The sequence below is a fragment of the Ochlerotatus camptorhynchus genome, unplaced genomic scaffold, assembly GCF_037179485.1.
Source record: "Ochlerotatus camptorhynchus isolate MF236.1 unplaced genomic scaffold, CSIRO-AGI_Acam_v1.1 ptg000077l, whole genome shotgun sequence".
NCBI lineage: Eukaryota > Metazoa > Arthropoda > Insecta > Diptera > Culicidae > Ochlerotatus > Ochlerotatus camptorhynchus.
The window spans coordinates 1666452-1692123 of record NW_027040567.1 but is presented as its reverse complement, the minus strand read 5'-3'; the positions used below and the strand labels follow the sequence as shown (position 1 = coordinate 1692123).

The 25672-nt window shown below is 38.3% G+C and overlaps 1 protein-coding gene across 5 annotated transcripts in view; it reads left to right on the top strand.

Annotated features, from left to right (window-relative positions):
- The window catches only part of Gel (Gelsolin), a 43503-nt gene extending 17831 nt beyond the window's left edge, over window positions 1-25672 (top strand). Inside the window, exons 1-8 of one of the 5 annotated variants that reach the window (XM_065217459.1) lie at window positions 3675-3871; window positions 22788-22862; window positions 22922-23408; window positions 23475-23689; window positions 23741-24856; window positions 24917-25153; window positions 25222-25294; window positions 25525-25662. In XM_065217459.1, coding sequence (XP_065073531.1) covers window positions 3812-3871; window positions 22788-22862; window positions 22922-23408; window positions 23475-23689; window positions 23741-24856; window positions 24917-25153; window positions 25222-25294; window positions 25525-25583 — 2322 coding nt within the window. In that variant the 5' untranslated portion in view covers window positions 3675-3811 and the 3' untranslated portion in view covers window positions 25584-25662. Of the gene's footprint in view, window positions 1-3674; window positions 3872-22787; window positions 22863-22921; window positions 23409-23474; window positions 23690-23740; window positions 24857-24916; window positions 25154-25221; window positions 25295-25524 lie in introns of those variants that run through there. The other 4 variants (XM_065217460.1, XM_065217461.1, XM_065217463.1 and 1 more) reach the window with 4 other exon arrangements.

Here is a 25672-nt window from a genome sequence, read left to right as displayed (position 1 = left end):
AACAGATGCTTCCATTTGGCATACTTTCCTAATAAATGGAAAAATGCAAAAGTTGTTCCAATTTTGAAGCCGGATAAAAATCCAGCTGAAGCTTCTAGCTACCGTCCAATAAGTTTGCTTTCTTCAATAAGTATACTTTTTGAAAAGATAATTTTAAATAGAATGATGCTTCACATCAATACGAACTCAATTTTTGCAGATGAGCAATTTGGATTTCGCCATGGGCATTCAACTACTCATCAACTCTTAAGAGTTACCAATTTAATTCGTTCAAACAAATCTGAAGGCCACTCAACTGGAGTTGCTCTTCTAGACATAGAAAAAAGCATTCGACAGTGTTTGGCATGAAGGTTTGATTGCTGAATTGAAAAAGTTTAATTTTCCACTTTACATTATGAAATTAGTTTAAAATTATTTAACTGACAGAACTCTGCAGGTAAATTATCAAAATTCCAAATCTAATCGACTACCTGTTAGAGCAGGAGTTCCTCAGGGTAGCATTCTTGGGCCTATATTGTATAACATTTTCACTTCGGACCTCCCTGATTTGCCTCAGGGTTGCCACAAATCTTTGTTCGCTGATGACACAGGCATTTCCGCTAAAGGAAGAAGTCTTCGTGTTATTTGCAGCAGACTGCAGAAAAGTTTAGATATTTTCTCTTCTTATTTACAAAAATGGAAGATTTCTCCCAACGCTTCCAAAACACAACTTATAATATTTCCACACAAGCCTAGAGCTTCGTTTTTGAAACCTAGTAGTAGTCACATAGTCACTATGAACGGAGTTCCAATTTCCTGGTCAAACCAAGTGAAATATCTTGGATTAATACTTGACCAAAAATTAACTTTTGAAGATCACATTGAGGGCATTCAAGCCAAATGTAACAAATATATAAAATGTTTGTATCCTCTTATAAACAGGAAATCCAAACTTTGCCTGACGAATAAACTTCTAATATTTAAACAAGTTTTTAGACCGGCCATGCTTTACGCTGTGCCAATATGGTCTTGTTGTTGCACTACCAGGAAAAAAGCACTTCAAAGGATTCAGAACAATCACGGTGAAAACGAAGTGAAATCATAACTTGTCACTCCCAGTGAAGTTATTTCCTATTTGATTTGCCCAGTAATCACTTCAGCGTGGATGAGAATTCATCACTTCCCTTCATTTTCCCCATGAAATGACACCCATAACAAGGGCCAAATACTTTTTCCATAACACTAAATCCATACAACTCAAACAAATCTTTTGCTTATTGAGGCACTCATCCCAAAAATATAAACGGATGTACTACCTCATTAGGTACAACTGCACCAGTCATGAAAACGGCCACATCAGGATGTAATTCGAAGAAATCTCTAGTTAACAGACGAAGACATCTACGAAGTACCGAACAGTTACAAAGTAGGCAAAACATGATTTCTGTGTTGCACGGGAAATCAATTGAATTTTTTTTTAGCGATTGCTCAACGAAGTATGTGCAGAACAAATAAATATTTTAAAGATAGTTGACATTACTCTTATGAATTTTATTACATGAAAAACTGTACAAATGTAACACAAAATACTGAGATATTTATAAAGTTAACGAATTCTGGCAATCAAAATGGAGTTGGCAATAAATCTGAGTGAATTTGATTTAGATAGGATACACTACTCGAGCTCCGTCGAAACGTTACCTGCACTTATAGCAAATCAGAAAAATAAAAAAAGTGCGGGATCAACAAATAAGAGAGTAATTATGTAATAGCTTATAATAGGTTGATGCTCCCTTATTGAAATCATCGAACAATGGTGTATGATAATGATAAGCATATACAGGAATCTGAGGTCACTTGATCCCTGTTATTATTTTCCAGTGCTATTGGATCCTTGTTATTAAACAGTTTATAGAATTCTCTAACAAGCATCAACTCCGATACTTTTATTTAATACTCATTATTTGGCTACTCATACTTATATACTTGTTACATTTCGTTGATACGTAGCGTTAATCTAACTTAGTAGGCGCTAAGGCCAGATATATTTATTGAGTACCCCGAGAGACCCAATTAAAGAGATTAGTGATGTAAGGCTGCTCGTGTTTACCTACAAGCGTATGTGAGATCAGCGAGCTTGTAACTCGGAGCCACGGAGCATTTGAAAACCACCGCTCTTAGGGAGTGCCGGGATGATGACACAACACACCACATGCAAAAAGGAAAAGATGATTAAATAGCAAAATGAGCAAAATGACCAATTGCCAACATTACACATTGAGTAACTTTTTTCTCCCACGGTAAAAAATTTTGACCTCATACTAACTTTTTCTTGTCTCAATGATACCTTTCGAATGAGATATCAGTCATTGATGTATATTCTTGGACCAGTCTCCATACATTTTTGCCCAATTTCCTTTATAACATTTTCACTAGAACGAAAACGACGCAGCAAAACAAAACACGTCATTTTCGCAGCACGGCCTACTTCGATCTTCTGAAGCACTTTAAAACAGTTTTACTGCAGAAATTGAATAACATACCAAGTCTTAACTAGTTTCCATAGAGGCTATGCCCCACTCATTGTTGTCAACCCTCCCCTGTAATATTTTCAACCAGGCTTGCAAATGCTCGTTACAGCTAAAATGCTACTTTTAGATATAATGAAACTACAATATATTATAACGATATTTTGTGTTTGTAAGATGCAAGAAGACGAGGTAAAGTTTGTGTATGACACGTAAAACCTGTCAATTTTGAAATACAGAGGGTCAAATAAGCGATTTTAGCTATAATGAGCAATAGCGAAATACAAAATATCGTTATAATATATCATAGTTTAAAATTCCGAATAATAACATTTAACTAAAATGAGCAATTGTTTTCAACGCAAGGAATATAAGTAACAAAAGAACAGCAACAACCGCAAAAACTTCAACCCTGTCGATAGGATTTTCAACCAGATCACTTTTATTGGTGTACAACAGCTACAGCTAAAACCTTTATGGTTGACTCACCGTCCGCAAGATCATAGATACCTTTTATAAATTAGCCCATTCATCGAAATAGCAACCAGACGCTGGTAATGTTTGCGAGAGGTGGAAACTGATAAGCCTCTATCAACAATGAATAAGCTCACTGCTACAAGCCGGCGTGGCGATTAACAAAATTGTATATCTACAAAAAAAAGTAACCACGTGATGTCATAAGTGCGTTTTTCGCGTGTCAACGCGCGAGCATTGCTTTGATATGTTGGTAAACACGCAACTTCTACGTCTGAGAAGCATTCGCGAGAAGATCCACCAGTTGGTGTAGAGTTACACTCATACACTGTTGGATGAGTTTGTACTGCATAAGGAGAATTCATAAATGACGCAAAGCGCAAATTATATTTATGATTAATTGAACATCGTGGCACCATTTCAAGCCGATCCCTTATGTACCGGCACAATCTCCGCCAAAACAGAGAGCAGCTTCTCCCCGCTTCCGACTCTCGAGGAAACGACTGAACCATCTTCTCTCTGTTTACGCCGACGACGACCGGAGCAAACACACACCGGCATATCTAACGGGGCTCCATTCTGTAGTACATCCTCTAAGCTATATCGTACAAATGTTGAATTAGTAGGTTTGGTTGAATCAGTACCACATCAGAATTCAAGTGAGTCGCAGTTGCTCTATCGCTTAGGTAGTTAGAGCAACGGAAAGTAGAGAACAACTTTAATTAAAAAAAAGTAATAGCCCCATTGTTATAATCTTTATACATTGCTGTGGACTGCCAGAGAAAAAAAGTTAATTTTTCACCTGATTCGCCATATTATTCGAAGTCGTGATGCATCCAGCGTTCGAAAATGCCGGTACCAGCAAGGGTCTGGAGGTGTGGAGAATTGAGGTGAGTAATACGCGAGTGGTCAGCTTCTGGTGCAAATGGAAAATGTGCTAAACAGGTTTCAAATTAGATCAGTTTTGTTGGTAAAATTAACTTTTTTTTCTGAACTGGGCGCGTGTCGGTGAGTAATAAATCTAATGGATTTTCCCAAGAAACAAACAAGATATATCAACCGAGATCCAACGGGGGTAGAACATAAACAGTGCGAGCAAAAAAAATCAACTCTGCATATTTTTGGGGGTCATGAAAATCGATTTCCCTTGCACAGTGATTCAAGGTTCGTTCGATGTCGGATGAATGGCGGTGTGGTGCGACGCGGGATAGACGTCTGCTCTGGGAGGCACGGAGAAACATCATTCGACACATTGGCGACATGTGAAATAGTGAACTGTAAAATGTGTTCGCATCTGGTGGTTTGTTGAAAGATTGGTTTATTCGAAACATTAGTCGGTCGGTAAACAGATCAGTGTAAAACTTTGATGACCAAAGAGCGTGGTCTTTGAAGCTTTATGATACTACACCATCAGCTCGAATTTCGCATGTCTAAAGGCAATAAATATGACCAACGAACATAGAAACAGTCCTTGATAAAAAATAAAATAAAGGGTCAACACTATGTAAAATTAAGCCACGTAGTATTTAGTGACCAATTACGATTTGAATTGGGTAAAGTCTATTGCTTTGATAAGCAGGTATTTATCAGTATAATTGATAAAAATAGATAGATAATCCTATTTTCGATCGAATCAAACAAGTTGTTTGTTGTAAAATAATTCGTTTACTGCTCATAGACATCGGCCATCTTTATTTAGAGCCTGTTGTAAGGAAGTAATTCGAAATGAAATACCTCTGGTACAAATGAGATTAGGAGAGCTGGATTGCATTTATTACATTGCAGGAAGTCTGTAAAAGCTATGAATTTATGATTTAAATTAAATTTTTGGGCACACTACAACATTCTATAGGGATCATAATTGACTGGCTATCTATCTGAAAAACTATAGGAAGAAATGGTATAAAACTACAGGAAATAATACTAAATTAAGTCAGGATCAGTGGGCGAAGACTTGTAAACTTGTAACACACTTCTGATCGAAACTACGTCTGAGACAAAGTTATATCCAACAAATTCTGATATTTACTTCAAGTAAAATGGTTTGCTGAAAAAAGTTCAGCCAAATTGTATTTACTGAAATATTATCAAACAGATTATTTATTACTGAACACCCAGTAAGTCAGAATTATTGCTGGAAACCAGTAAAAATTAACTGTCAAATGTACTTTCGCAGATAGAGATTGTTTTCTCTTTGATAATAATTGCTGTACGAAATGGAAATACTTTGGCGAAGAAATATTATCCCTAATGACATAATCTTTATTCCTAGGTTGTCCAAACATTCATCCAGATTTTCCCGCAAAATTGCACTTCTAAAAGGCTTGTGCAATGTTAGTTAAAATGAAATTAGTAAATTATTTATAACTTCTCCAATATATTTGTTTTATATATATGTTTTTATTGAAATATAGAGAGAAAAAATGTCTCTAATAAATGCTGGATTTGCAGCACAATTACCCGGATCTTCTCATATAACAATTGCTGGATTTTATGCAAACTTCTGATATTTGCTGGTTTTCCAGTTCTGCAATATCCAGCGAAATTTTGCTGGTTTCCATCAAAATTAAAATAATGTGAAGCGATAAATTGTGTTTTTCTAGGGAAAATATAAAGAATAATGTTTTTAGTAATTCAGGGTGGTCAATGAATTTTCAGTTTAAGATTCCCCCTCAAAATATTCCCAATTTTTAATATTTAGTGGAAATAAAGATTACAATAACACGATATTTTCGATTTACTTAGGTACCAGATTAATATATTTTTAGGTCGCATAACCGAACGCTTTTGGGCTGAATGGGTAATTATACCGAATTTTAGAGGGAGAGATTACATTAAGAAATTGTTTTGAAAATCTTCAACTTAATTTGCAGCAAGATTTTTTTTAGTATCGTGATCTGAACGAATATAAAACGTAAAAACAAATGTAATCTTAAGAACAATTTTAATTTCTTTGATTCTGAGGCTTTGACATGTATTTAGAGTCTTAAAATATATATTTTTTTTTAGAAATTTGTGACTTATGAAAATCTAGCCTAGATATAGAAGTAAAAACAGGGTTGGATTTATTTATAAAACTGAAAAAAAACACCCAATATGTGGGATTTTAAAAAAAATTCTTGATCCCTGAATTAGAATTTTTTTTTTTGGGATTCCTGATTTGAAAAAATACAGTCGGGAAAATTTTGTGGGCTTGGAAAAATGTGCAGGATTCTAATAATTTAAAGAAATTTTTATAGAATTTTGAAAAATCAAAATTGTGAGAAGATAGAACTTGACCTTAAAGCAAGAGAAAAATGCCGGGGAATGTGTTCTGACGTATATAAAGCCAAAAGGTGAAGAATTTAAATTAAATTCTTGCGAAAGTTTCAAGAAAATTCAGCACAGAATTCCAAGGTATTCTGAGGAGAGTTTTGGGAAAGGTCAAATAGTTTTAAAGGTTTAAGATGATTATGAGCTGAATAAACCATTTTTTAGCTGAAGAAACATATGTTTGCTTGATTAAGCTCAAGCTGTTATTCAACTTTCAATTTTTGTAGGAATATGTTAAAGTTAATTGATGTTTCTTGGATCTCCCGTCAAGTTCCCGGCTTTTTCCCGGTTTTCCCTGCTTCTTTTCAAGTTTTCGGTTATTTTCCGGTTACACGGTTTTCCCGGTTTGCTGGCCACCCTGGTAATTTCAAATAAAAATTTTAAAAAACATATTAAAACCTATATATCTTAGAATATCCATGACCGAATTTTTATTAAAGCTGTTTGAAAATTATGGACACTTAAAAATTGTGAAAAATCGTAGAATAAGAACTTTTGGTCAAATGTTTAAACTTTTTGTAACTGAAAAATATACACAAAAAAGCGTACAAACAAGAAGTTTTAAACTTTGACCAAAACTTCTTGTTCTACAATTATTATCAGTATCATGCCAAAAGATTGCATTTTTCATAAGCTTATTTTATGAAAAATAGTTTTCAAATGTTCTGTAGTCACCCAGTACTTAAATCAGTGCTGGAACTGCCCAAAGAATCCCTAAACATCCTTGAAAATCTCTGAACTTCTGTAACTTTTTCTTCTTTTTCTTCTTCTTCTTCTTCTTCTTCTTCTTCTTATTCTCCTTCTTCTTCGCATTTCAAGCTTAGTGCGTGCTCTCAATTTAGTGTTCTAGATGCACGTTCACAGTAATTCATTGAGAGCTGTCGATGCCTGTACCATTTTTGCATTAGTATAATTCTGTGGCAAGTACAATCAAACTCCATATGCCCAGGGAAGTCGAGAAATGTTTCAACCCGAAAATTTCCTAGATCGGACCAGGAATCGAACCCAGCCACCTCCAGTATAGTCTTGCTTTGTAGCTGCGCCTTTACCGGCTGAGCTAAGGGAACTTTTGTAAGGTTCTCATTTTTTTCTGAACTTTTCTAAACATCTCTGAAGTTCTCTGGATTTCTTGATTTTTTTTTTTTTTTGTTTATTGATTTATTTGATAAGGCTCAAACGAATTAACTTTACAGAGCCGATGATTCTTGGTCACTATACTATACATCTAAAAATTATAGTCAAAAGGTACAACACAATAAACACTTTATCTTTCGCTATCCAAAAAGCCTCCTCCATCAGAACTGGAGCCGCTTGCAGTGGGCTCATTGTATGTCAGTTACGCCAGCGAGGTTCAGAGCGCTTCCATTGCAGCAATGGACGCAAAACGTGGCCAGCACTCACACACTTATCACTAAACGGTTGCTTTCCAAAGTCGACGACGCATCGACCGAAAGAACTGCTGATGAAGAACAAAGAGGAGGACCACATGCCAAGAAAACAGACGATCGCGTGGCACACATCGAGAGTGGCCTGCTTTTGTCGACACCCGAGTAAACACTGGCTTGAAAATTTGGGAATCTCACAATTTTCCTGAAATTAATGGAGCTTCAATGAACTTCCCTTAGGTCCCCCCAATTCTTGAAACTGTCCTGAAACTATGCTGAAATTCTCTAAGTTTCCCTGAAGTTCTTGAATTTTTCCTAACATTTTCCAGAGTTGTATGAAGTTCCCGAAATTCACTCGAACTTTTGTGAAGATCTCGAAGTTTTCCTGAAATTTTTAAACATCCCTGGAGTTCATTAGACTTCATTGACATTTCCGGAACTTTCCGGGAGATTTCTGCTATTTCCCTGAAATTAAAACAAAATAATTAATGTAGTTCTTAGATTTTCAATGAAGTTCTCGAAATTTTCCTGAAGTTCATGGGACTTACTTTAAATTATCGAAAAAAGAGTTACTTCAACTAGAAGTTCCTCAAAACTCTAGACTTTGTTTTTCCTGGATTTGTTCCCCGTCGATCTTGTTTTTCATACTGAATACCAATGCTCCGCACCCTGGACCCTACCTATCAACCCATCAACTCATGGACCGAGGACCAAAGGCTTTACTTCCCTACCGATCAGAGCGTGATCATAGATTTTATGCCTCAGAAAATCCCGACGACGCTGGCTGGGATTGAATCCAGGCCCTTTGGTGTGAGAGACAGTCAAGCTTACCATTACACGACCGGTGCAGCTGATTCTTGACATTCCTGATGTTATTGTAACTGCCCATATGATCTCTGAGCTTCGTTAACTTCTCGAAACTTTCCTGAATTTCTCAGTATTATTTAAAAGTTTCTCTCGAAACCAATATTTGACGGTGTAATCTGACGGAGTATTAACCCCATAATATTTATCCTTTTGTTCCTTCGCCGTTTTGCCTCTCAAAAATAATGTTTTATGAGAGAACGAAAATCGTGTTTATACATACTCAGGCTGTGAACCATTTGCCGAGTTAAATTTAACTCGTGGTTAAAAGTGACATTTCGAAAGTTATTCTTGATGTTCGAAAATCCCTGTGCTGTCGATTGACCGGTTTTCGAGAAAAACTCAGCCACGGTTGTCAACATTTAACTTTTTGTCTGTCAGAAATAACCCCGCTCGGATAGCAGGGTTAATCGATAACTTTCAATCGGTCAAATTTTAACCAAAAGTTAAAATAATCCACCAAATGGTTCAGAGCCTCAACATGATGCCAAATACACAGTAGGCTGTGCGTGTGAACGAACATGAGGTTCGTTTTTTTTTTCTCGGAGTTTTTTATGCTTATTTGGTTATTAATCCAGGTAACATTTTCGACGATTGGACATTTCAAATTGGTTCTACATATGACGGGACTAGTTTTTGTCGATCCCCATCAAGCGAACCATCTTTGATTGGAACCTAGGGGTAAGACAACTGTACTCAGAGTTAATATATTTGCAGGGAGTAAATTTGAGTTACTCATATTTACTCAAAAACAAACAAAGTAGTCTAATATTTTTCATCAAATAATGTTCAAACAATCCCCGTCTGACAGAATGTTTTGATTTCAAGATTTAGTGTTCATTCATTAAAAGATCCAAGTTATAGTGAATTCGTTTATTATTCAGTTCCAACCTGGATCGCGTATCAAGATTGGGTCTGCTTGTTTTCTGACAAACTGACGTTTGTTTTTAAAACCTAGCTCAGGTTGAAGTTAGCACTGAAAAAAAGTTCGGCTTTGCACTAGGTCTCTTTTGCTTTCTAGGATGGATGGCTAAAGTGTAATGTCTTTGAAGTTTCTGGTGATGTGGTGGTGTTAGTGTTTCCATATCCCAGCCATTTATAATTACCCGGGAATCTTAAAATAGCTGAAGACTCTTCCCGGAAATCGGGAAATATTTTCGGTAGTTATTTATTAAAACTTGAACTTCGTCAGGATTTCTCCCGGATGATTTTTCCGACAATTTATGGAAGTTTCTTCCAACATCTCCTGGAAGTTTTTTCTCTCCACCTTCTCCCGCAAATTTCGTCCTTTATTCAACGGAAGTTTTATCATCTTTTCATTCCGACAGTATCAGATTACAATCAGAAGTCCTACCACTGGAAGTGGAAACTATTTCCCATTTCATCCAGGACTTCCCACGGAAAACTTTTCTGAATTATTCTGAAAGTTTCATCCGGCTGCCTAAATTTGCATGGAAGTCTCCTCTAACTTTGCCCGGGAGTTTCTCACAGATTGTTTCAGAAGCGTCTACCGGTTTCGTTTGAAAGATTCTTCTCCAGGAAGCTTTCCTGACTTCGCACTAAAGATTCGTCAAACTTTCTCCGGAAATTTCTATCAATTTTCTCCAAAACTTGTGTGGTCATTTTTAATATAATATATGTTTAACATGGTTTTCGTACAAAAAAACTGCTTCTCGGGAAGTCAAACTAGTTTTCTAGGAATCGGCAAATGATAATTCTGGTAAATTGCCCGATGGTGTGATTTCAACACTAAGGAAGTAAGAATTTGGCCAAATGATTTCAGAAGATTAATAAGGCTCATGAAAATTAAAACTCAATCTCACAAAGTCGGTCAAAGCGGTTTCATATTTTGTTGCACTACATGCCTGAAATGAGGAAACTCGTAATTGGGTTCTTTAATTTTGAAAAATGTATCGTTTTTTATACATCATCTGAAAGAACTTCGTTTTCTGAGCATAGCGATATTTTTTTTCGAACCCACACACTTTCATCTCGATTTTTAAATCAAGATTTGAAGCAAAATAATAACTTCACTGTTTGACGCTAAACTAACAAACTGACAGCTCGCTCCCATACAAAGTGACACCGATGGGCGCTAATAAGGTGATTTTTGCAAATATAATCGTGCTTATTTAAAATAGTTCCAGTGTACCTAAATTGATGAAATTTTGGGTTGGGGTTCCATTTTTAATGCAGATTACGATTATGAATTTACTTCAATACGCTTAAAGAACCCAATTAATAATTATTATTAATATTTACGGTCTTTCGTGATAAGCAACATTTTATTTACCAGCATTCATTAAGGAAGAGGGGTTTAAATCTCTGAGAATATTTAGCTGGAAAATGTCAGAGTTAGGGTCAACTCTCTCCAAAAGCGTTCGTTGTTTTCCCTGATACTCCTGCAAAAAGACATCAATAGACACGAGATGAAAAAGGTTGAACAGGAACAGGTTGAATTTTCATCGTCTGGTGTTGTTGTGTTGATCGATATTTAACACAAAAGGAGCATTGCTGGAGTTTTTTTACTTAATTTTTCATCCCACTTCATAGTTGATTCTATTCTGAAACTTATATTAAGTTTGTCAATGAGCGATCGTCGAAAGGAACCATCACATACCATTTTTTTATAACTGGGATTGTCCAGAATCTACCTTTGGATTAACTGGATTGTATGGAATCCCCCTGGACAGTCATGGATCCCCCTCAATATTGAGTGAAATTCTTCCTGTGATTGTCCGGAATCCTCCCTGGGATAGTTCATATTCCTTCTTTGGATTTTCCGAAGTTACCTTTAATATTGTTGGGAAATCGAACTGGGATTGTCTGAAATTCTCCCTAGGCTTGTTCGGAATCTCTACTGAGACTGCCAAAAAATCCCCTTTGCGATTGAATGGAACCCTCCTAGAGATCGTACAAAATCCCCCTGTAATAGAACGTCGTCGGCATGGCAGTAAAGCAAGACAGCTCTGACTGTTCCGTAAGGTCACCATCAAAATCTTCCATCGATTTTGAGGGGACAGCTTGTAGTTCCTTTCATACACGTGCAATTGCCCTTTCATTGCTGAAAGATCTTCCCAGTAAAGCATTGTAAGCGCACCGTTTAAAATGTTGTTGCTTTGCTTTGCTTGACAGTATCGGTTGCTATGTGTAGTTTATGGGTCTGTTCATTAACTACGTAGAAGGTTTTTTAGGATTATTGACCCCCCCCCCTCCCCCTGCGTAGACAATTGTCCATACAATTTTTTTTTTAAATTTGTATGGGCCGTGGATAATGAACAGCCCCTATGTTGAGCACCGCGAGTTACTCAGCCCAAGTAACATTGCAAGTTTTATGGAAGTTATTTAGCATTCTACAAGTCTAAATCATGATCTACAGAACCCTCATAAAACCAATATTGTTACTTGGGAGAGTTACTCAAAATTAACTCTGATTTTACTCATGATCAAAAGCTGTCTTGCCCCAAGATTATATATATCAGTTTGGCCACATCCTGCCACTCCGTGAACCGTTTCCCCAAACAACATTATATTATATACTGGGTTGGGGGGGGTTGGGGGCAGCCTAAGGGAATCAAAGGATTTGTTGACTGGACGAAGGTTCGTGATTACAGATGACCATCTGGTCGTTTTGTTTTCCAAAGGTCTTCAATATAGCTGATTCACCCTGCTGCAACAAACCATCAGGCAGAACTTTACAACCGGTAAAGTATCTGCAGACATTGGTAATCCTTGCACTGATGGTGGGTTCCATTCACATCACATCACATCACATCACTCAACGTGATGCCAAACACGTCAACAACAATCAGCTGTCAAAACAAAACTAAAGACTGTATCGCACTGAAATTTGGCTTGTCTGCCTAATTATGAACGGACTACAAGGCACCATAAGCTTTTTTGCAGTAGCAGCGCATTCTGACGGTCAAGGTGGTTGCTTTTCACCTCACGTAATAATATTTCCCAAAATTATCTTATTTTTTGATTTTTCTGAAGTTTTTGGTGTTTCCCTGAAGTTGCCTATAGTTTGAAATGTTCTGTCAATTTTCCTGGTACTCATTATCCTCACTGAAAACCTAAAGTTTTCTAAACATTCCTGAAATTTTCGGAATATACCATATTTCCTCGAGAGTCCTTGAAAGTTCCTGCAATTTACCTAAAGTAAATGCAACTGCTTTGAAGTTCCCTGTTCAGTGGCGGTGTAGTGGTAAGCGTATTTGCCTCGCACATCAAAGGGCCTTGGTTCAATCCCATACAACCTCTGATCACAAATGACGTAAATCTGGTCCCCGGTCCATGAGTTGATGGGTTGATAGGTAGGACAACAAGGAAAAAAAGTTCCCCGTTCATCCTTGAGGTACACGAAACTTCCCTGAATATAATGAAATTACTTTAAAATCTATAATCTTCGTGGAAGTTCTATGGACTTCCTAAAAGATTTCGGAACTTCTTAAAAGTTTTCGAAATTTTCTTGAGATTACCGGAACTGCTTTAAAATTATTTGTTGAAGTACCTGACTTTTTTTGAAGATCTTGAAAGTGTCATGCAAATTACGGAGCTTCCTTTTAAATGTTCTAATGATACAGATGAAATTCCGCCATTATTCGAATAAAAGTCCTATACCGCAGCTATAGCTATACTCCACTAAAACCCCTACCATATAGAAACCCATTCCAATTTTCTAGGTTCATAAGTTATAAATATTAGCTATAGACCAGTTCCAGGCCAAATAGGATGAAAAAAACAAAAAAATAAGACTCGACCCTCTCCGATTTGCATCAAACTTTACAAAGCATAACACATAATGGGCAATAGACTGATGCAAAATTTGACTTTTTCGCTCCACAGTGCTTAAATGGTTTCAAATCGGGTCCTGATAAGCCTCCCAAAGTTACAACTCATTTGGTTAGAAACAGACTTCGCACAAGCCATTTGAAGTTTACATGTAAATTACTATGGGAAATCTCAACTTTTTGTTCATTACCTTCTAGTCTTTTTCGATATTGAGCTGCGAAACAGTTCGATAGCTATTCTTATAGAAAACGAAACAGCTACAACTTTGCTGAAGATTGTTTCTATGTAAAACGAGACAGGAAAAAGTTATTAATTATTTAAGAGATTGGTAAACTTATGACATGATCAAGCAGCTGCTCTATAGGCAACACTGTATTTTGCAACGCCCCAGAAACACCAATGTTGCCTGCTGAGCAGTTGATTGAGCATGATCATAAGACATCAGCGCATTGAACCATTGATAACTTTCGATTCTTGCATTTAATCAAAAAGTGGTCTTCAGCAAAGTTGTAGCTGGGAAAATTTCCTACAAGTACAAATGAAAGTTTTTGAAGCAGACCGATATGGTGAATTATTTGATAGACATGAACAAAAATCTTGGTTTTCCCATAGTAATTCCTATACAAACTTCAAATGGTTTGTGCCATCTCAGTTTCTCACCAAATGGGTTCAAATTTTGAGAGGTTAGTCAGGATCTGATTTGGAATCGTTTAAGTATTGTGGAGCGAAAATTTCAAATTTTGCATCACTCTAATGGGCAATCATTGATATTTTTTTGCAAAAAATTGGCAATTTTGAATCTTGTTATTTTTTTCTCCAAATGGCATTTTTAACATTTTTCAACACATTTTAGCACCAAAACATCACTTCTGATCGAAATGACGTCTGAGAAAAGCAAATCTTTTAATTTTGACGAACCTCTTAACGGAATCCCTTTATGAAGAGCTTTTTGAGTGTTCCGTTATTATTGCTTATCTTTAGACAGATACGCATATCTCGTCTACTACTTGCAGACTTCATCAGTGCCAAGTGGTGTTGAGTACTTGGCACTGATGAAGTCTCCAAGTAGTAGACGAAACACGCGTATCTGTCTAAAGATACGCAATTATAACGGAATATAAAGGAAATAAATCAACAGGCTCAAACAGCTCGTCATAGGAAAGTGAAGTAACTGTGGTAAATTTTAAGAAAGTATTCAATACAATATAAAGTTATTAAATCCAATATCTACAATTTATTTATTTTTAAAAAAGCTCATGAAAAATGCAAATTTTAGGAATGTAAAACCATGGACACTCGAAATTCGTAAAACATCCATTGTTGGTTATATTTTTAAACTTCTTGTTGACTAGATTTTTTAAAGTAATTTTTGCACAGATAACAATTTATACTGTCTCAAATATTATTTCCTCTGCAGAAATTACTTAAAAAAACGTACTAGCAAAAAGTTCAAATATTTAACCAAAAGTTCTTGGTCAACGATTTAGGTCAATTTCCAAGAGTCTAAATTGTTTTAAATATTCCCAAAAGTTTGCATTTTTATGAGCTTTTTTGTGGCAAAAAGTAGAAGGGTCTGTGCCTAGGGGTACGAACGGAAGCTTGACGTAGGACCGCTAGTGGACGGAACAAATGTGAACATTTAGTTCTTTTAGTTGATCAATCATCATTTATCTTAACTCTTTCCGTTTTTTATTTGTAAGCGTAACAAATTTGTAGTATTTATTTCAAAGAGAAAGTTGATGAAGAGAATCCAAGGGACCGTCAACTTGAGTATTTTCGATTCATCTACCCGGCTTTAAAAAGTGTATTTTGATTTTTTTTGTTATTTATGAATTTTTAAGTTTTGTGCATTTTGGTATTAAAGAGTATTCAATTAACCCCTCACAGGATTTACTTCCGAATTATATGAATGGGGAAAAGGAGGGGCTTCGAGAGATTGTACTCGTGAGAGCTAATTTTCTCACAAATTTGATTTTATTGGCTTCTGGGGACTGAATATACACCCAAAGCGTATTATTCCCACTTCTCTCAAATTCTATATGGATTTTTAACACTTCCTACCAGCGTGTTCTGGAAAATGATCGAACGATGATTAATCTCATCAATCCATTCGTGCCTACAATTCCACGCCTTCTATAGAGACCAGGTTGAGCCTTGATAGCTAGCTGCTTGCGGGAACTGATGACCTTGACAAATGTCCAAATAATACTCTTAACAAATTTATGGTGCTCCTGAAAAGGACCGTTTTGTAGTGATGGTTGAGCAATGCTGAGCTGAGCACGACGAGTTTCTGATTCCGATCCTAGCCTAGCGGTGGGATTTCTTCCTCCTTCTCTATGGTTGCTCATATGAGCTCTGCAGCTCGCTGCTTGCAGGCAGCCTTTCGTTGTTGTTGAAAGCACTCCCCAGGTAGCAAATTGATGCTTAACAAGTGTTCTTTCAACGATTTTAATTCAGGCTTAGTTTTAATAATTGTTGTACATAGACCACTTTAACCTTTGTTCAGCTTTTAAACATCTAAATCTGGTGATTTTAATCAGCCCAAAGCTTAACAACAATCTAAATTATAAGCTTTTCAATGCATTAACCAACAGTCTTTTCCAACCCTTGTTCAGCCTTAATTTTTTATTTAAAAAAAATATAATGGAAGACCGCTTCATATCTTATATTTTTTTATGAGACTGCTTTACAATGTTGCTGACTAATTGGATTTACATATTTATATTGTTATTATATGTCTAAAAATTACCTTTACATTTCGGGATTCGAACCGGCAGTCGCTGATTCACAGGCGTCAACTATACCCACTCGACCACATAAGCATATTTGAGGCAGAAGGTATGATCATTAACATGAAGCACGTCAAAATTATGTTGAATAATAGCAACCGGAAGAGTATTATACAGCAATGCCGAATTATAAACAATAAATTGTGACAGTAAAACATTCCTCTCATTTCAAGTGCAGTAAACACAATGTGGACAAAAGTGCGCGATGTATTTCGATGCTATTTCAGTGCTATTATTGAATTCTATTTTTGAAATGCGGTATGAAAATTAAGTGCAATATAAAGTGGTGAACAGACAAAACACAGGAATACTACCGCAGCTATAGCTATACTCCACTAAAACCCCTACCATATAGAAACCCATTCCAATTGTCTAGGTTCATAAGTTATAAATATTAGCTATAGACCAGTTCCAGGCCAAATAGGATGAAAAAACAAAAATATAAGACTCTTTCTTTCCTTTATTTAACGTCGGTCTCTGTTCCGCAATCTAGTGCCAATCACCGACGGACATCGATTGCCATCAATTGACGGCAATCGAATGTGCAGGAAGGCAGCTTCCACACCTGCGTAGGATATCGTACCCATTCACAACACACATGGGCCGGGACCAACGGCTTTACTTCCCTTCCGAAGGAAGACGTGACCAGAGATTTTTATGCCTCAGAAAAATCCCACCGACCTCGGCTGGGATTGAACCCAGACCCATCGGGGTGTTAGAAAGCAGTCACGCTTACCACTACACCACCGGCGCCGGCTAATATATAAGACTCGACCTTCTCCGATTTGCATCAAACTTTACAAAGCATTGCACATAATGGGCAATAGACTGATGCAAAATTTGACTTTTTCGCTCCACTGTGCTTAAATGGTTTCAAATCGGGTCCTGATAAGCCTCCCAAAGTTACAACTCATTTGTTCACAGACTTCGCACAAGCCATTTGAAGTTTACATGTAAATTACTATGGGAAATCTCAACTTTTTGTTCATTGCCTTCTAGTTTTTTCCATATTGAGCTGCGAAACAGTTATTCCCACTTCTCTCAAATTCTATATGGAATGTTAACACTTCCTACCAGCGTGTTCTGGAAAATGATCGAACGATGATTAATCTCATCAATCCATTCGTGCCTACAATTCCACGCCTTCTATAGAGACCAGGTTGAGCCTTGATAGCTAGCTGCTTGCGGGAACTGATGACCTTGACAAATGTCCAAATAATACTCTTAACAAATTTATGGTGCTCCTGAAAAGGACCGTTTTGTAGTGATGGTTGAGCAATGCTGAGCTGAGTACGACGAGTTTCTGATTCCGATCCTAGCCTAGCGGTGGGACTTCTTCCTCCTTCTCTATGGTTGCTCATATGAGCTCTGCAGCTCGCTGCTTGCAGGCAGCCTTTCGTTGTTGTTGAAAGCACTCCCCAGGTAACAAATTGATGCTTAACAAGTGTTCTTTCAACGATTTTAATTCAGGCTTAGTTTTAATAATTGTTGTACATAGACCACTTTAACCTTTGTTCAGCTTTTAAACATCTAAATCTGGTGATTTTAATCAGCCCAAAGCTTAACAACAATCTAAATTATAAGCTTTTCAATGCATTAACCAACAGTCTTTTCCAACCCTTGTTCGGCCTTAATTTTTTATTTAAAAAAAATATAATGGAAGACCGCTTCATATCTTATATTTTTTATGAGACTGCTTTAGAATGTTGCTGACTAATTGGATTTACATATTTATATTGTTATTATATGTCTAAAAATTACCCTTACATTTCGGGATTCGAACCGGCAGTCGCTGATTCACAGGCGTCAACTATACCCACTCGACCACATAAGCATATTTGAGGCAGAAGGTATGATCATTAACATGGAGCACGTCAAAATTATGTTGAATAATAGCAACCGGAAGAGTATTATACAGCAATGCCGAATTATAAACAATAAATTGTGACAGTAAAACATTCCTCTCATTTCAAGTGCAGTAAACACAATGTGGACACAAGTGCGCGATGTATTTCGATGCTATTTTAGTGCTATTATTGAATTCTATTTTTGAAATGCGGTATGAAAATTAAGTGCAATATAAAGTGGTGAACAGACAAAACACAGGAATACTAATGTTAATACTTCCGACGTCGTCGCAGTCCACTTCTAGGTGGAACTATTCTTAAAAAGCTCCTCTTCCTTGTCAATTGTCTCTACTGCTGGTGCTGCTTGGGATTAGAAAGGTAGGCAGTGAATTTAGAATAACTAAAATGTCGGAAATGCAACTGACGACATTTAACAATATTGTGCAATAAATTCATATTATTCTATCAAGCTATCAGTATATTTGTAGCGTATTGCTGGTTTGTGGAGTAGTATTAAGCTTAAATAAGTCTTGTTCAGTCTTTATATCAGCTAACTTACTGAGGTTGAATTATGGGGATACAATTCGCTTCATGCACTACTAATCAACTGTATATTCAGCCTGGTGTTAATCAGCTTCGTACACCTTAAATCAACCAATAATCAACCTTTGTTCTTACAATTCAGCTTGAATTGTTACTTGGGTCCTACTACTACTGCTGCTGCTGCTACTACTGCTGCTGCTGCTGGACTGGACACAACCACTTAGGGTGATTGAATGAGCACCGTTCAGTGGGACCGCATCGAATTCGATTTTTAAGTCTGTGTTAGGGAATGCGCTGTTTTCAGACATTCGGTGATAATTTTGATCACCATGGCAACAGTTGGACATTTGGCATTTTTCAATAGTGACCTATTGAAAATTAACTAAGTGTTCATTTTAGCAGATTGGTAGATAATTTTCCCATCGTTTGGCTTGTTTAGAATTAAAATCTATCTGCTATTGGTCGAAACCTGACCTCTTTTCGTAATGCTGTGCATTTTAGGTTTTTGAAATTGCGTGGATTCTATAGATCCTGTGGAGATCTATCTAGCCCTGATGTATCTGTTGGTAGAGGGAAAAATGTAAACTTTGCGGGAGACGATGTCTTAACACTCGAAAGCAATTTTGTGAAATATGAAGTGAAACATATCCTAGCTAGTTCTGCATGATGATTTTGTTTGATTTTATATATTTGTAAAGTCGCCGGGAAATACCAGCTGGCGATTTGTTTTTTATGATAACTCCTTACTTGAAAACAGGCAAAAACTCACAAACAGGCTGCTTTTTCATGGTATACAGTGTGATAATTCAATAATCAATAAATTATCTCAACATTTAGTGGCAAACTTTGGTAACATACAAAAAATTCTATAATCCATATTAAATTTCATATGTAAGCGCCGATTGAAGCAATCTTTTCGACGTCACTACAAGGGTGATTGATTAAACGAAAGAAACGAATCGTGCGGAATGAAAGCCGAGGAAAAACTAATTGCACCAATATATTCAGGCCTACAATTCCACACCTTCTATAGACAGGTTGAGCCTTGATAGCTAGCTGCTTGCGGGAACTGATGACCTTGACCAATGTCCAAATAATACTCTTTAACAAATTTTTGGTGGCCCTGAAAGGACCGTTTTGTAGTGATGGTTGAGTAATTCTGACCTGGGTGTGCAACACGGATGAGGCTGTCGAGCTGTATGTTGTTTGGAGCGAGGGTGACACGCATGGCATAGATGACCGACCCGCAGCGACTCACGAAGAGCTACTGATTCCGATCCATAGCATAGCGGTACAGCTTCTTCCTCCTTTGATGGTTGCTTATGTGGGCTCTGCAGCTCGCTGCTTGCAAGCAGCCTTTCGTTGTTACTGGAGAACAATTTTCAACGCCACACGCCGAAAGCACTGCTACTGTTGCTACTGCTGCTACTAATTTCGACGACCGAACACCACCACACAGTGGTGTGGTCGTTGGGAGCGTGTGATTCGGAGTATGGCGATGAGTGTGCAAAATATAACGCAATTCCATCCTCCCTATTTGCACGCGCCCGAGGATCGGAGGCGAATGCCACTTCGACTTGTTTCGTCTACTTACTACTCTCTGACGACTGCGCTGGGGAAGCAGCATATGCATGTAGGTAATTGATGGATTTGTTAGTTAATTCGACGCTTTTGAACAATGCTGTACAATCACCAGTTTTTAAATAGTTTCTTGTTGAAAATCAACATTCGGACGCATTGTTATCGATGCGTAGCCATGTTTATGATCGATTGGTGATAAAATTATTGAAATTGGGCCATGGGCAGCTGAGTTATTAACATTCAAAATCTTTCTTGATTTGTTACATGTTCCATTTTTGGTTTTCACAAAGTGTACCCCCATATAGAAATCAAAGACGTAGTCCTACGTCAAAATGATTTTCTAGGAGCGCTTCTTTGTTTTGAGAACAATTAGTTTAAATATTCATACAACGCACTCGTATAGGCTTTGTGATGAAGCTTATGAGCTAACGCATCGAAACAAACGTATTATAGATTTGTGTACGGTGAAATTATGAATATTATTGATGATTTCTGTTCGATAGAACGGAAATCGGCAATCACGACGAAGTAGTGCTCTACCCTATACACGAAAACCAAAAATCTATTATATTCAATGTTAGTTGCATTTCCTGTCATCCTCCGCAGCGAATGATATAAGTTGACCTCGCAGACGATGTAATGGTTTTTTCGTGTTCTGTCTACGCTTTCGACTATACCACCCAGCTTTTTATTTATAACATTGTAGAACGACGCATACACTTGCATCGATTCTCTGCAATGCTCGTTCAGCAGTAAAAGTAGACCTTCCATTTCTCGGGGGTTCCCACCATCCCGGGATTCGGGGAATATTTACCACTATATCGTTTCGCTATGGAATTTCTGTGTATTCAGCCTGTTGTTAATCAGCGTTATACACTTTAAATCAACTAATAATCAGATTATGTTCTTACTGTTCAGCTTTAATTGTTACGTGGGTTCTGACCAGAACTGCAAGCTTATATTGAGATAATTTCCTAAGAAACTCTGAGATGAATTCCAAGAGATTTCTGGGGAGAAGAAAGGAAGCTCTGTATTAAATTCCGATTGGTTCTGTTAAGAATAAGAAGAAAATTTTAAGGAGAATAGCAGATGAATTTTTAGGATAATTCCAAAAGAATTCTGATGAGAATTCAAGGAGGATAATAAACAAAATTTAAAGGGTGTCCTACAGAATAATTTCAATGGAGTACTTCAGAAAGTTAAGAAAAGAGCTTCAAGCGAATTCTGAGAAAAATATATAAAGTATCATATTCTGAGGATAAATTTAAAAAAAAATGGACAATCTTAAATAAATTCTTAGGAAATTTTCAAGAAATGATCACGATATTTCACGTTGCTGCCTCAGTGCCACTACAAATTAATATTTTTGATATCTTTTAAAAATAGTTCCTCGCATTTTTTTTCTGAAATTTGTGGGAAAGTTAGTTAGTCAGGAGAGGTGTATTAATCATAGCGGATACAAAAACTGCTAAATGCCTTTGTCGATAAAAAAAAAATGTGACTTCAGTGGTTTCTGAAATAAATGATTCAAATATTCGAGATGCTGGACTTTGGATCGATCCATCAAGTACGTCAGTCTGATTTAAGGAAAATCAAGCCCTTCCTCTTCCCTCTTTCGTCTCACTTTTTCCAATCTGAATACATTGCTTGTCACAGATTTAAAATCCCCCGATCCCCCTTAAAGCGTGACGTCACATTTTCTAGACACTTTGAAACATTTTTTAATTAGAGATTCATATCCAGCATTCAGTCTACGGGTGCAATTTTTCATCGTTCTGCTTTATAATCAACTATAGGTACATTTTATTCCTAACACTCATAGGTACCGATCCAACAAATAGCAATAAAGCTGTCAATATTGGCATTTATTAATCATTGTAGCAAAAGCATGTTGCGTGCTTTATATACGACTAAAGTCACCGCAAATACAGAAACAATCCAATCGCAAACTAGAAGATAAGATATTGCTCGACTGCTGTGAGTGTACCGTTATCTCCCCCTTAACAAACGCGGACACGCTGACTACTAGACACACTCCAGTGGAGCCAAATTTCACGAAATTACACTGGTTCCGAACAAATTAAATTACCTACTTGAGTAACCTTGAAACCGCTGAACAAGAACATTCATCAAAAGAATAACAACGACTTTACGCTCCACTGATTCGAACGCAGTTTTCCGTGGCTGCGCTGCTGCGATCTCGTCGGTCGCAATCAATGAATCACCAGATCGTATGAACATTCTGCCAAAATGTAAAAAACCCAAGCATCATTAGCAGTGGGTTGTTTATAGGGTAAGTTGGGATAAGAGGCGCTCCTGGAGCAAGATGACGTTTTGCTAATTTTGAATACATTTTACATATATTTTCTATTGCTGCCATTTGAAACTACATAATTTTAAAACTTATTCGGTGACAGCAGAATTAAAATCTATCGATAAATTGATGAAAAATGATTGTTCAAACATAGCCAATTTGCCGTGACACATTTTACCAGAGGCATCGTGTTTGGGTGTTTACAGATCGCCGAAAAAGAGGTATTTTAAACGAGAAAATGTTTTTCCCCGGGGGTGCATCGTGCCCCATTTTACACTAAAACTTAAGTTTTGAAACCCAACTTATATAGGAACGACAATCACGAACAGATAGGAAGCGTGACTAATACTTATATTCTTGCAATCGTCTATTTCCAGAACTTTGAACCCGTTCCAGTGCCGAAAAATTCCCATGGCAAATTTCATACCGGTGATTCGTACATTGTGTTAAATGTAGGTTTTTGTCTTACTCTGGAAAATCTGACATAACTCCTAGCTGCTCTTAATTACAGACCAATCAGAGCAAAGGTGGAATATTCTCGTGGGACATCCACTTTTGGTTGGGACTGGAAACCACACAGGACGAGGCAGGTTCGGCGGCGATCTTGAGCGTTCAGCTGGACGATCGCCACAATGGAGCCCCGGTGCAGCACCGCGAAGTTCAGGACCACGAGTCTAGTCTGTTTCTGAGCTACTTCCCGGGAGGGGTTCGCTACGCTGCGGGTGGCATAAAGAGCGGCTTCAACGAGGTTGAAACAAATGCTGCCGGCGAGCAACGGCTCTTCCAGGTCAAGGGCTCGAAAAATGTGCGCGTACGGCAGGTACCGCTCGGCATCGCTTCCATGAACAAGGGTGATTGTTTCATTTTGGATGGAGGGTACGAAATCTACGTGTACGTCGGACCGAGCGCCAAGCGGGTGGAGAAGATCAAGGCAATTAGCGCTGCCTCGCAAATTCGAGACCAAGATCATGCGGGTCGCGCCAATTTGCATATTCTGGGTAAGGGCGCTCCGGATTGATGGTTTGATCGTTGTAAATTGTATCATTTCAAATTATCGTTTACAGATGAATTCGCCAGTTCGTCAGAGCAACAAGAATTCTTCGACGTACTTGGTGAGGGATCTTCCGACGAAGTCCCAGACCAATCGGAATGCGACGATGAGTTCGAGCAAACCGATTGCAAATCGGTTACCTTGTACAAGGTTTCCGACGCCGGTGGCAGCCTGAGCATTGATCCTATCGGAGAACGCCCTCTGAAGCAGAACATGCTGGATTCGGATGTAAGATCATTTTCGTTGAGCAGTAACCTGTAACTAATCATAATTCTCTAGCAGGATTGCTTCATTCTGGATACGGGAGCATCCGGAATCTTCGTATGGGTCGGTAAGGGTGCCACCACTCAGGAGCGAGCGCAGTCAATGATCAAGGCACAGGAGTTCATTTCGACTAAGGGTTACCCGATGTACACCCAGGTCCACCGGGTCATTGAAAACGGCGAAACCACCGACTTCAAGCAGTACTTTACCAGATGGCAGGACAAAGGAATCAATCATAGTCATCTGATCAAGGCCGCCATGGATGACGACAGCTCCGTGGAAGGGGAAGAACGCGAGTTCGATCCGGAGATTCTGCACATGTTCAAGAAGAATGGTGGACGAGCTCTTGGATTCATGCCGGATAACGGTCAAGGCGATGCCGAAATCTGGCGCGTTGAAAACTTCGATCTGGTTCCCGTCGAACCACATGCTTATGGCATGTTCTTCGGTGGGGATTCTTATGTAGTCAAGTACGAGTACCACAACAAACGAGGTGGTCATGGATACATCATCTACTTCTGGCTAGGTAACGAATCAAGTACAGATGAAAAGGCTTCAGCTGCCCTACACACCGTTCGTTTGGATAATGAACTGAATGGCAAAGCTGTTCAGGTTCGTGTTACCCAAGGTAACGAGCCACGACACTTCCTGAAGATCTTCAAGGGCAAAATGATCAACTTCACCGGTGGTCACGCTTCCGGTTTCAAGAACGTCCATGACCACGACACATACGACGTTGACGGAACTCGTCTCTTCCGAATCCGTGGAACAAGTTCAGATGACGTGCGTGCCGAACAGCTTCCGGAAACGGCTAGCTCTCTCGCTTCCGACGATGTATTCATCCTGGAAACACCTTCCGCCACCTACGTATGGCATGGCGTTGGAGCTTCCGATCTGGAAAAGGACATGGCAGCCAACATTGTCGGAATCGTCTCACCGGATGCGGCGCCGCAGGTGATCGATGAAGGTTCCGAACCAAATGAATTCTGGGCTGCTCTTGGCGGCCAGGGAGACTACGACCGGGAACTGGATCCAACTGGAGTACCCTTCCTGAATCCTCGCCTCTTCCACTGCAGAATCCTGTTCAACAAACGACTCCGGGTCGAGGAAGTCCCACACTTCGAACAAGATGTGAGTTTCCTTCGAATTGGTAAAAAAAAAACCGAAATCACTCCAATTCCCTTCTCTTAGGACCTCAACGTAGACGACGTAATGGTGCTGGACGGAGGCGACGAGATCTACGTCTGGATCGGTAACGGAGCCACCGAGGAGGAGCGTACCAAATCGATCGACATGGCCAAACAGTACATTCGGACCGATCCTTCCGAGCGCAACGAAGATACGGTTCCGATCGTGGTTCTAAAGCAGGGCGAAGAACCACGCAGCTTCAAACGGCTGTTCCCTGCCTGGGACGATGGCCACTGGGAGGTTCGTCACTAAACCACCCCACTATAGCATTATTTTACTACTAGATATTTATATTCTTTTCTCCAAAGAACCCTGTCACCTCCTGTTTGTTCAGTTCTCGTGACATTGAGATGTTTCGATTCCAGAACGTCTATTATTTGGGTAAAACTTGGTTTGCGCGCTGGACTAATAAAATGTGTTTTGGGTTGCTTTCGCTAACATTCAGGTTTTGTCTACCATCTACGCTAACAGCAATTTTACTTCCGTTTGTAGTGTGAATTCTATAATCTGTAGTCCTGTAGACTTCTATGTGTGCACTAAGTATTTTGATTTCAACGAACATTGCGGTCATGATCTCTAATAGAAACATTCCATCATGTACTTTTCCACAGTCACAGCCTTCGTACGAGAGCATTCGCCAGCAGGTACTGGACCAAAATCAACCACTTGAGTAATGTACGAACCAAATGTGTATCTTTCATACTGCGCACAAACAGCCAACGTATTTATGCCCATGTAATATTTTGTGCTTACGATAAA